The sequence below is a fragment of the Sinocyclocheilus anshuiensis genome, unplaced genomic scaffold (genome assembly GCF_001515605.1).
Source record: "Sinocyclocheilus anshuiensis isolate Anshui unplaced genomic scaffold, SAMN03320099.WGS_v1.1 scaffold869, whole genome shotgun sequence".
Classification (NCBI taxonomy): Eukaryota; Metazoa; Chordata; class Actinopteri; order Cypriniformes; family Cyprinidae; genus Sinocyclocheilus; species Sinocyclocheilus anshuiensis.
Window position 1 is genome coordinate 513,690 of NW_015558630.1, and position 12,611 is coordinate 526,300.

Here is a 12,611-nt window from a genome sequence, read left to right on the forward strand (position 1 = left end):
CAGAAAAAAACTGCATGTCATGTGACTTAATCAAAGCACATCATTGGCTAAACTAAGGTCTTCTCTTTCCAACAAAAAAAACGAGAATGTTCTCTTAAAGAGACAGTGGCAAGGAAATGAACACAAAGAGTGCGGTAGAGGGTTAAATAATACTTATTTAGTAGGTAAAAAAAAAACAATAATATATGCCATTTTTGTTGCTGTCTGATGTCATGGGCATCATGTTGCAGTAATGTATAATAGTTTAATTTATAATTTAGTGCTTGAAAATGTGGCATTCATTAAGTGTAGATTGTGCCTCTGTGGATGTCATGTGATAACGCATGTGCAGTTAATGCTGGGATGTTTTGCAGGAACACACTAAGGTTGGATCAGCAGATTCACAGGACATCCAGCTATGTGGAATGGGCATCCAAGCAGAACATTGTGTCATTAACATCACACCTGAGGGAGCTGTCTTTCTCAGCCCTTACAGAAACTCAAGGTAATGCATCGAGGATAGTAGTGTAAAAGAGAAAGGAATAATTGAAATCGCATCATATGACCCCTTTAAATAATACTTATTTAGTAGGTAAAAAAAAACAATAATATATGCCATTTTTGTTGCTGTCTGATGTCATGGGCATCATGTTGCAGTAATGTATAATAGTTTAATTTATAATTTAGTGCTTGAAAATGTGGCATTCATTAAGTGTAGATTGTGCCTCTGTGGATGTCATGTGATAACGCATGTGCAGTTAATGCTGGGATGTTTTGCAGGAACACACTAAGGTTGGATCAGCAGATTCACAGGACATCCAGCTATGTGGAATGGGCATCCAAGCAGAACATTGTGTCATTAACATCACACCTGAGGGAGCTGTCTTTCTCAACCCTTACAGAAACTCAAGGTAATGCATCGAGGATTGTAGTGTAAATGTGAGATGGGTAAACCAAAAGGTCACAGGTTCAATATAAATCCATGAACTGGAGAGAACTTAACCACAGGCTTTCTTTGAACTATGCATGTATAGTATATTTACATTTATGCATTTGACAGGTACTTTTATCTAAAAATGTAATACTGTAAGTTAAACTATAAAAACGCATGTGCTGAATTACAACAGCCAAATCATAATCTCTGTTTAGATTTAAATATTAAATCTAAAGTTTTATAAAATAACCTGATTTTGACTCCGTTGCAGAACATGTGTGAACGGATCTCCAGTCACCAGCCGGCAACAGCTTCACCATGGTGACCGTATTCTTTGGGGAAACAATCACTTCTTCAGGTCAGTGGTATTACCCTAGACTAAAGAATGTCACTTAGCGGCTTCCTGTATTTGTACATGAAAGTGCATTATGGTTATCTTTTTTTTTTTTTATGAAGACTATTTATATTTGTATCTTCTTCAGAATAAACCTACCGAAGCGGTGCTTGCGGGGTGAGGAAGAGGAGGGTGAGGGCGGGAACATGAAGAACAGTAACAGCAGTGAGCAGCTGGATGGAGAGGGAGACACGGCCAGCGATGTGTCCAGTGAGGTCAGCTTCAGCTACGAGTTTGCTCAGACTGAAGTCATGATGAAGGCTCTGGGCAGCAACGGTGAGTTTTAGCCACACACCTACTTTAAAAACAACATTTATATGACTTAATTTTAAACAGTTGTGTTGCTTAATATTTTTGTGGAAGTTGTGATGCTTTTTTTCAGGGTTTTTAATGAACAGAAAGTTCAAAAGAACAGCATTTATTTGAAATGAAAATCTTTTGTTGCATTATAAATGTCTTTACTATCGCTTTTGATGCACATAAAAGTATTAATTTGTTACAAAAAAAAAAATCTTACTGACCCCAAACTTTAGTGTAGCTGTAATAAAAAGTAAAACATTGCTACTATTAAAAATACGGACACTTAGCATTTAAGGAGGCATGTTACTCATTTCACATGTGAAGAGGTTAGCCCAGGGGTGCCCAAACTCGGTCCTGGAGGTCCGGTGTCCTAATCAAAATAGGTACTTTACCATTAATTCTTAAAGGTACAGTAGCCAAAACATGATCCAAAATGATGTAAAATTTTCTGTTGTTGTCTAACAGACCCCATGCAGGCTGTTTTGCAGTCTCTGGAGCGCCAACATGAGGAGGAGAAGCGGACCGCTCTTGAGTGTCAGCGGCTGATGTACGAGCAGGAGCTGCAGCAGCTGCGCAGACAGCTGACTCCAGACAGACAGAGCATGCAGATACCGCAGTCGCAGCCTTTGCAGCCACACTACCGCAGCTGGGAGAGACTGAGCCAGGGAGGAATGTCAACATCACCCAGCGCCCAGCACCGCCTGCGCCAGTGGAGCGAGGAGAGGTGAGGTTTACATTTTTGGTGGAAACAAATGTGTTTTGTTTTCCCAAGGTAAAATTTGGTACATAGTGAGTTTGTCTCTTGTTGTGATGACACCAGGGAGGTGGTGCTGACTCGGAGCTTGAGGAAACTGAGGGAGCAGATCGTAAGGGCTAATCTGTTAGTGCAGGAGGCAAACTTCATCGCTGAAGAGCTGGACAAGAGAACCGAGTACAGAGTTACTCTACAGATCCCTGCTGCAAACCTTAATGCCAACAGAAAGGTCAGGCACATTTTAGAGCAATATCAGGGTTTCTGCAGGTCTTAAAAAGTCTTAATTCGCCCTTCTACAAATTAAGGTTAAAAGGTCTTAAATTGGAGCAGAAAGTCATGAATTCATAACGTTATGCCATTAAATGTTGCATGCACTTGAAAAGAACAAATATCTTCATCAGTATTTTTGTGTTTGTGTATTCAGCGAGACGCTGTATTGAGCGAACCTGCCATTCAAGTGAGGAGGAAAGGCAAAGGGAAGCAAATATGGGCCCTTGAGAAGATGGAAAACCGGCTAGTGGACATGAGAGAGCTTTATCAGGAGTGGAAGGACTTTGACGAGGACAACCCTGTAAGCTCTTATTATTCACAGATGCTATACTGTCCCATTAAAAATGAAAAGGTGACACTATAGGAGTGTTTTTTTCTCTTCATCTCATAGGTGATGCGCTCGTACTTCAAGAGAGCCGACCCTTTCTTCGATGAGCAGGTGAACCACAGTTTAATTGGGGTGGCCAACGTTTTCCTCTCCTGCCTGTTCTATGATGTAAAGCTACAATATGCGGTTCCCATCATCAATCAGAAAGGAGAGGTGAGGATGATGTGTTCAGATCTGCCTGCAGCAGTCAGGCAGATATGATCAGTGGTTTGACTCGCTATGAATATTTCACGTTAACTGACTCATTAGATTTCTGAAGGAAGTTTCTTCCAGAAGATGAAATGGGATGTAAATTAAATAGAGTGCAGTTTCATCTGTGAAATAAAATCTAATTAAGTCATCATATAAAGCATGAGACCCAGAGTTCATCTCCAGCGGACCAGTGAAGTGTTGTTTACTTGTTGCTGGTGTCAGGTTGCCGGGCGGCTGCACGTGGAGGTGATGAGAATGGGTGGAGGATTTGATGACAGCGTAGCCGGAGGAGATGACAGTGATGGAAGCCCAGACGGCGATGTACAGGAACGCAAACTGGTCTATATGGTGAGTACTGAAGTTCACAGAAGCAGGTTTTGTGCATGTAAGGTTTGAGAAACTTAGTCATATCAAGGTTTTTGGTTTTAAATGATATTTTAAAAATAACTAAAATTAATAATAACAACACAATCTACTATTCTGTTGTGTTTATATTTAAAATGTATTATGTTTAAAGAAATCTTACCCCATACTAAATTGACTCATGTCTCTCAAACAGATTAAGATCCTGCAGGCTAATGGTCTCCCGCAGTACCTTTCCAATTTTGTCTTCTGTCAGTACTCTTTCTGGGACCAAGCAGAGCCTATTATTGTTGCTCCAGAAGTGGATCCCTCTGCCTCCTTCTCCAGCAGCAAAGACCCCCACTGCATGGTGGTGTTTGACAGCTGTAAGGTACGAGTCAAGACAAGCTGATAGTAAATTAGGCACAATGTGATTTACCCTCCAGGAAATCCTGTCAAACATAGCCCAAATTGTGAATTATTACTAATATTGACCTTCAGCATTTAAAACTGTTGTTAATTGTGCATCTTTGTTCATTAAAGGAATAGTTGACCCAAAAATGAAAATTTACTCAACATCAGACCATCTAAGATGTAGATGAGTTTGTTTCTTCATTGGAACAGATTTAGAGAAATTTTGCATTGCATCACTTGCTCACCTAGGGATCCTCTGTAATGAATGTGTACCATCAGAATGAGAGTCCAAACAGCTGATAAAAACATCATAATAATCCATAAGTAATCCACACCACTCCAGTCCATCAATTAACATCTTGTAAAGCGAAAAGCTGCATGTTTGTAAGTAAGAAGTCTATCAAGATGATTTTAATTACAAACGTTTCTGGCCAGAATCCATAATAACGCTTCCTACTGTGAAAAAGTCCATTCTCTGTTGTCTTCTCACGAGATGGCTTTTTCCATTGGAGAAAGCAATATAATGGATGGAGGACTCGTATTTTACCAGAAACAATGTTTTGAAGTTAAAAACCTTTTGCTTTACAAGACATCACGTGATAGACTGGAGTCGTGTGGATTACTTGTGGAGTTTATCAGCCGTTTAAACTCTCATTCTGATGGCACCCTTTCACATCGGTAAGCAAGTGATGTAATGCTACATTTCTCCAAATCTGTTCCAATGAAGAAACAAATTACATCTTGGATGGCCTGAGGGTACATTTTCAGCAAATTTTCATTTTTGGATTATCTATTCCCTTAAAGGGTTAGTTCACCAAAAAATGGAAATTAGGCTGCGTTTTACTCACCCCCGAGGCATCCTAGGTGTATATGACTTTCTTCTTTTAGACGAATCCAGTCGGAGTTATATTAAAAATTGTCTTTGATCTTTCAAGCTCTATCATTTCAGTCAGTGGGTGTTTCATTGCTTCAGTCCAAAAGAAGTTAAATAAAAAGCGCCCATCCATAAAATAAAAGTGTCTCACACGGCTCCGGGGGGTGAACAAAGGCCTACTGTAGCGAATCGATGCGTTTTTGTAAGAAAAATATCCATATTCAAAACGTAATAATCACTTTAATCTAGCTTGCGCGAACAGTTGTACACAGAAGCAGTTCCGGGCTGATGAGGTATGAGGTCAGCGTTGCGCATGCGCCGGTGAGTCTCGTGAAAACCAACGTTTGTTTACAGGATCAAAGGATTAAGCGGATATACCAAAGCTAAATACAGCTGAAAATCAAATTAAGATTACTGACATCATTTAAACTTTATTATTACCACATTGAGATGAATAAAGCACATTTCTCCAACATACTGACTTGCCTATTCGATACCTATTCGATATTTCCGAGTTTAAACCAATCAAATTACACAAAGTTCAAAAAATTACAACTTATGCATTAATAGTAGCACAATTATTAACATCAAATATTAAACTTATGTTTTAATAAATTAAAAGAGCTTACCTTTTGGCGCAAGGCAAAAGAAAATGGCGAAGAGAGAACTTTTGCTCTGGTCTTCGGGGATGGCTTGAGGGGCGGAGCTTAACGGAGTAAATTTAACAATGCAGAATTCAACTCAGATCATTTTCACCAACACTACGGGGCATTTTTCACTATTTGTTGGTAAGTTAACTCCTTAAGAGTAAATGGAGTGTAACACTGCTTAATTAACACTGTCAATTTTACTGTGTAGGATGCCTCGGGTGTGAGTAAAATGCAGCCTAATTTTCATTTTTGGGTGAACTAACCCTTTAACACAGGAGTTATCAAGAAATTGTTAACATGCATTTACTTGTGCCTTACTCTCTGTACTGTAGGAGCATGCTGTGACTGTAACAGAGGAATTTATCGAGTATTTAACAGAGGGTGCCGTAGCCATCGAGGTATACGGACACAGGCAAGCTGATCCAGGCAGGAACCCCGCGCTGTGGGACCTCAGCATCATCCAGGCCAAAACACGCACTTTACGTGACAGGTGAGCAGAAAATTGAGCTTCAACCCCCTGTAATTATCCGATTATACTGATACGAACATTCAGAAATGTAGAGAACATCTTGTATCTAATGATCTGCTTCCTGTTTGGAACTGCTTTGACTTTTATGTGTCCTCAGGTGGAGCGAGGTAACACGCAAGTTGGAGATGTGGGTGCAGATTCTGGAACTGAATGAGAATGGAGAGTACATGCCCGTGGAGGTGGTGCCAGCACGAGATGTTCGCACAGGGGGCATCTTCCAGCTCAAACAGGTCAGAAACCTCATGTTCCTGCATGGTTATAAATGATACAACTGCACGTCTGTCAGCCCACAGCTGCTGTCTATAGTTGTTTATTACGATTAGAATAAAGCATAGCATGAAATAACCTTATGACCTTTTTTTAGTCACGTGTTCGAAGCAGATGATAGCGAGATGTTCTTGACTGCTTGCTTTGAGCAAACTCTGTTGCTCGTTTTGGTAGATTTATTTTTGACTCCTAGGCATGCGAACTCTGTATTTTACTTGTGCTGTTATTCTATCAACCCAGTTGCTTAGCATTTCGCTTTAGGGTTTTTGTCGTGTGGTATTAACTGTTTCAGTGTGTCTTTCTCAGGGCCAGTCTCGGCGGATTCAGGTGGAGGTGCGTTCAGTGCAGGACTCCGGCACAATGCCTTTGATAGCAGAGATTATTCTGGGAGTGTCCATCGGCTGTGTGGAGATCAGGCAGGTGCAGATGACTAAAAACAATGAGCCACAAGAGGTAAATGTTCTTTTTCACCTAAACTTTTAGCATTTAGCAGGATGATGTCTAAATGTTGTCTGAGAGTCTATAACGTTTATATTGTTTTTCTTTTGTAGCTTGAGGGCGATGAAATGGACAGTTATCAGGTATGTTGGGTTGTCAATACATTTACGACATTGACTTTTAGTTGTTAATACATTTAAGTAAGTTATTTTATTTATTTTTATTTATTTATTTTATTATGTTCTTGCTGAGATTCAGTTTTGAATCCATTCTGCGTCATTTCCTTATCCTATTCCTGTCTCTCCCTCTTACTTCTTTCCTGTCTTTCTCCTCTGTCCTGCCCATTAAAGGCATAAAAAGCCCTTTAAGCAATAGCAGCATTTGTGTTTATGCATTTGTCCATCATCCTGTAGGAGCAAGATTTGGAGCGTCTGCGACATCAGTGGCTCACTGCTCTCACTAAGAGGCAAGAGTATCTGGACCAACATCTTCAGACTTTGGTCAGCAAAACAGGTAAAAACCAGATAGACACATGTACTGTTTTTAGTCTCAGCTCAGTAATGGACTATAAAATAGTGCTTTCCTCTCTTTAGTTTGTTGCTAATTAGCTTTGTTCTGTCCTTGTTTGGGGAGCTCATGCAGCTACCCGTCACTGTCTTTGAGAAACAAGCAGATTGATTAGATACAGAAGCAGACAGAAGAAATGTGGATCTGATTTTGTATGTCGTTTCTATTTGTATCACATGATGCATTGGTCCAAAATCTGACATAGCTCCTTTTTGTTCCTTTGCCGGACAAAAAATAAAATAATGCAAACTCAAAAACAGGTGGGGAAAAAGCTAGAGATTTGACTGAATCAGAGCTACAATGATTAGGCAGCGTTTTATCGCTGCATGTCCATTGATTTTTTTTAAACTTTTTTTTTTTTTATGTTATTATAAAATAAAATAATACTTTTATAGATGAGTAGAGATGCATTTAGATATTTAATAGAATTATGAATGTTTGTTTTAAAATATTATTTGGGCAGCGTTTTATCGCTGCATGTCCATTGATTATTTTTTAAACTTTTTTTTTTTTATGTTATTATAAAATTAAATAATACTTTTATAGATGAGTAGAGATGCATTTAGATATTTAATAGAATTATGAATGTTTGTTTTAAAATATTATTTATATATTTAAAATATTATAGAATTTTTAAAATAAAGTAAAAAAAAAAGCATTATTTAGAAAAAAATGATCAAAATATAAAATTAGAACATTTATATACGGAAGCATTGGTGACTAGTTTGCTCTCTATGACCAGATAAGTCTGAGGATGATGTGGAGAGGGAGGCCCAGCTGCTGGAGTGGCGTCTGACTCTTACAGAAGAGAGAAATGCAGTGATGGTGCCCTCTGCTGGCAGTGGAATACCAGGAGCTCCTGCTGAGTGGTACAGCACTGCTACAACCATACTGAATAATTAGCATTTAATCTGTACACTTAAATCAGTTAATGTTATAGACAGCTGGTAAACTTGTTGTCTGTCAGAGGTTTGAATGATATGTGATGTCAGTTTAGCTTCGATTTATGTAGTTTGCATTTTAGGGAGGTTGTTATAATCCTTAAAATATGTGATTTAATATATTGATATTTGGATTTGAGGCTTTGTTTGTTTAATGAATGTCAGTATCAGTATCATTTTTACAAATATTTAGTCATGAGTATTTGGGCCACGGGTTGATTTTTATGTCTCTCTTGGCAGGGTACCAGTGCCTGGGATGGAAACTCACATTCCGGTGCTCTTCCTCGACCTGAGCGGTATGTTTTTCGTGCTTGCTGAAGAACAGCAATGTTCTCTGCAGGAATGTCCTCTGTGACCTTTCTTCCACTGCAAGCTCTATTTATCTTAACGCTCATTTTCACACTCGTTCTTCCTGTGTTTCTGTTCTTCCTTCCTCCAGCTTACGACTTCAGCTCTCAGGAAAACCTAGACGTTCCTGAGGCGGGCGGCTGGGACGCCATGCTTATTTCTGAAGATGAGGATGAATTTTTTGACCTTCAGATTGTCAAACACTATGATGGAGAGGTGTGAATATGACCTACGCACCCTCAGGGCTCTCAGGCTCCCTAGTTGATTTTAAAAGAATGTATTAAAAAAAATTTTCTTCCAGGTGAAAGCTGAAGCTTCTTGGGACTCCACGGTTCATGAATGTCCACAGCTGAGTCGAGGTGCCGCTCCAGATCAGAGAGTATACTTGATTGTCCGCACCGTGGTGCAGCTCAGCCACCCTGCAGAGATGCAGCTAGTCCTGCGCAAACGCATCTGTGTGAACCTCACTGGACGACAGGTGCGGCATGGTCTTCTTTGTATGACCTACACTATCATCAGAGCTGAAGAAAATAAAAGTGTCTTTTTACACTTTTCTACAGTTAGGTCAGCTTTACATACAGCTGTGGCATATATTTTTGGTGCATGGTTGATATAAACCTTATACTTCTTAAGGAATTTCAAGCTTTAGATATGAAAATTATCTACCAAAACTCAAAACTATTAAAATTAGTTTTTATTGAAATAAAGCTGAAATAATATTTTATTTCATCTAAATATTAGATAAAAAACTAAAGGTTGCCTTGGCAACTAACTGAAATAAAATAAGCTTTAGCTAAAGTACTACATTACTAAAACTGAAATAAATTAAAGCTAAACATAGAAATAAACAAAAATATATAAATATAATATATAAAACAAAACTAATAATAGTATTGTAAATAATACTAAAATAACACCAATTCAGAATAGAATTGTTAGCTGATTTCAAAACTGAAGCAAGGTGAAACTGTCATTTTCTCAATATTTGCTGATAATCCTAAAATATTAAATAATATAAATATTATTCGCGCGTATGCATCACTGCAGAACTCTCAGAAACACTTATAGGCCGTTTTAGTTGGCTATTACCCATAAGAAAGCTGCTCTGATAAAGTTGCACACCTGGTTTCTTGAGGTGCTTTGTTTACGAGCACCTGTCTCTCTTGGCTGTGTATGTCAGCAGGACAGCCAGAGCTCAGAGGACAGGGAGATGCTGGCCCGTGTAGCCGCCAGCGCTGAGAACCCTAAATCCTCAGACAGTGAAGCTGCCATAGAGAAGTACCTGCGGAGCGTCCTGGCTGTGGAGAACATCCTCACACTGGACCGTCTGAGACAGGTCACTCAGCTAACTCCACTAATATTTTTTTATCCGATAAGATCGCATTTTATCATCTCTTTCTAATGTTGTTTATTTGGGCATATAGCATAGTGAGCAGATGCTGACTTCCCAGTACTACCTAGTTTTCTCTTCCGAGTTCAGCTCAGCATGTTGTTTTCATCATGTAAATCAGTTTTTTATCATGTGCTGCAGGAGGTGGCAGTGAAGGAGCATTTGGCAGGTAAAGGCAAGGGCAGCAGACGCAGTCTCAGCTCTCCAAGTGTGCACCGGGTAAGCGCATCTGCAGCCTTAAAGTCATCTTATTCCCAGTACTACCTAGTTTTCTCTTCTGAGTTCAGCTCAGCATGTTGTTTTCATCATGTAAATCAGTTTTTTATCATGTGCTGCAGGAGGTGGCAGTAAAGGAGCATTTGGCAGGTAAAGGCAAGGGCAGCAGACGCAGTCTCAGCTCTCCAAGTGTGCACCGGGTAAGCGCATCTGCAGCCTTAAAGTCATCTTAAAAAACAGAAATATTAAGGAAACTCTGCATCATCGGAGCCTGGCACATTATGTATTCATCATACATCACCTTTTTCTCCTCTAGTTATCTGGAAGCAGACAGGATCTGTCACTAAACTCAGTGCTGGATGACAACAAGGTAAGAATCTAGGGAGAAAATAAGACATGGTCCACCACAGGAAATGGGTCCTTTTATGTAACCTCTAATATCCAATTTGCTAGTGTAAGAATCGATGGGAGAGTCAGCAGGATATCTTTGCGCCATCCTCTCAGTTCAGCAAAACACTGCCACGACCATCCAGACCTCCTACACCACCTACACAGAATCAGGACCCCGAGCAAGGTACGACATAACAGTCACTCTTAAAGTGAGCGCTACAGGCTGTAGACTGTTTTGTCTGCAATAGAATAATCTTCCTTTTCCGTTTCCAGCATGACCCATTCTTTATGTGACTGTCCTTCCAACCATCAACTCTGTGCTCTCTACTGTAAATTCTCTTTCTGCCTGAACTCTCAGTTCTAACCTGGTTTATGAATTTAACAGGCACTTATCTAAATTACATAGAAAATTCTTGTATCTTGATAAAAAGCACAATATTGCCAGTTCGGAGTTTGAACCTGCAACCTTTCAGTTACCACTGAACATCTCTCCCAGTCTTGTTCAACTTCAGCTTCTTTCACCTTGTCACTTTGTGATCTGTCAAAAAATGTCAGTGTGACATTTTTAATGTGACTGTGCCTTCATACACTCCTTTTATATAATTTCTACATCTGTCTCTGTTTCACCATCATTGTCGTCTTTCTCCACACCTCTACCTTGCTGTTTGCCTCCTTCCCAACCCCCCCACAGGTTTTTCAGGGCTTGCTGCTTCTTATATCTTCCCAGTCAAAGCCCTGGTTCCTCAGATGCCCAAGCTGCTCAAGTCCCTGTTCCCTGTGCGCGATGACAAGAAAGATTTGAGACCCTCTCCACACTCCCAACAGGTCTGGTCACGTTTTCGACTTTTTAATTAGTAAACTGTGCCTTAAACCTTGCTTTGTTGGTCTCATGAAAACTGTCAAGAAATGTCCAGGTCATATTTAACCCTAAAACCAAAAGGAAAAGTTATTTTAAAATTCTAATAAATAAGAAAAATATATGCATAAGTAAAACCATAATGAACGAACAAAGCATTTTTGAGGCAAAGTGACTTCCATTGGGTTTCATGCATAAATGTAAAAAACTGATAGACAGGATCAGTCATAAAAATAGCCGTTTTAGTGCCTGCAAAGCCTGTCAGAAATATGCTGCATTTAGATGAGTAAATCATATGTGGTAATCAAAAAGGGATGCAAATCCTCCTGACCGATTTAATTTGAGTCAATTTTAGATTCTAGCGTAATGTCGTTCTGTGTTCATGCCTCCTCATTTCCATATAGACAGAAATTCCATATGCTACTATTACATTGCCCATATATCTGTGATACATTTCCTCATACAAGATGGATAAAGTAAGTCTTTAAATTAAGCCTTGTTGCCTGGTAGTGGATTTTTTTTGTGAGAAAACAGGCTTTTTTGGTTTTCCATGATTAAAACAGTGTCCTCATTTTGTCCAAGTAAATCATGTCAGGGAAACCTGATTATATGTTAGGCAGGAGTCCATAGATAAACTCCAGTGTTTAATTTTCCCAAGATTAATTGTCAAGCCATACCCTTTCATCATATCTCCCAGCATGCTTTTGACGGAGGCGTACAGGGAAAAAAAAATGACAGTGATATTTCATCGTGTTCATCACTCCTCCCCTGCACGCAGACGTTTTGATCTGTCAGTACTTTAGATCAAACGTAATCCAAAGGCTCCCAACATAAAAAATGAACCCGTGACACTTAAATCAAGCTTTGTGCCGCCTCTCTGAAAACCATTACCGAAATCGTAAATACAAATTTAATACGTTCCATTCATCTCTCCAGCATATGCCACGAATAATGATGCAAACAGCTAACAACCCTGATGAAGGAAGAGTAAGAATAGAACCGGTAAGTAGATCTCCACTCTGATCTCATGCTCCATCTTTGGCAAAATTAAATAAATATGAATGATGAATTGGGTTACAGACTTGTATTTTGCAAAAGTATAGCCTAGGAAGATATTTTAAGAGCCCAGTCTTTCTCTCCTGCATGTGATGTAAATTGCATGCTATTAAATCTGTGGT

General features: G+C 39.3%; 1 protein-coding gene across 1 annotated transcript in view; it reads left to right on the plus strand.

Annotated features, from left to right (window-relative positions):
- Window positions 1-12,611, plus strand: part of LOC107680773 (kinesin-like protein KIF13B) — a 46,212-nt gene that overhangs the window by 30,758 nt on the left and 2,843 nt on the right. The window contains exons 14-37 of the mRNA XM_016476817.1: window positions 760-890; window positions 1,185-1,271; window positions 1,396-1,583; window positions 2,073-2,331; window positions 2,428-2,590; window positions 2,786-2,932; window positions 3,023-3,172; window positions 3,434-3,559; window positions 3,771-3,944; window positions 5,824-5,981; window positions 6,118-6,250; window positions 6,594-6,740; window positions 6,839-6,868; window positions 7,139-7,238; window positions 8,035-8,161; window positions 8,474-8,529; window positions 8,673-8,797; window positions 8,883-9,059; window positions 9,696-9,917; window positions 10,113-10,190; window positions 10,504-10,557; window positions 10,647-10,761; window positions 11,269-11,402; window positions 12,370-12,435. Coding sequence (XP_016332303.1) covers window positions 760-890; window positions 1,185-1,271; window positions 1,396-1,583; window positions 2,073-2,331; window positions 2,428-2,590; window positions 2,786-2,932; window positions 3,023-3,172; window positions 3,434-3,559; window positions 3,771-3,944; window positions 5,824-5,981; window positions 6,118-6,250; window positions 6,594-6,740; window positions 6,839-6,868; window positions 7,139-7,238; window positions 8,035-8,161; window positions 8,474-8,529; window positions 8,673-8,797; window positions 8,883-9,059; window positions 9,696-9,917; window positions 10,113-10,190; window positions 10,504-10,557; window positions 10,647-10,761; window positions 11,269-11,402; window positions 12,370-12,435 — 3,147 coding nt within the window. The remainder of the gene's footprint in view (window positions 1-759; window positions 891-1,184; window positions 1,272-1,395; window positions 1,584-2,072; window positions 2,332-2,427; window positions 2,591-2,785; window positions 2,933-3,022; window positions 3,173-3,433; window positions 3,560-3,770; window positions 3,945-5,823; window positions 5,982-6,117; window positions 6,251-6,593; window positions 6,741-6,838; window positions 6,869-7,138; window positions 7,239-8,034; window positions 8,162-8,473; window positions 8,530-8,672; window positions 8,798-8,882; window positions 9,060-9,695; window positions 9,918-10,112; window positions 10,191-10,503; window positions 10,558-10,646; window positions 10,762-11,268; window positions 11,403-12,369; window positions 12,436-12,611) is intronic.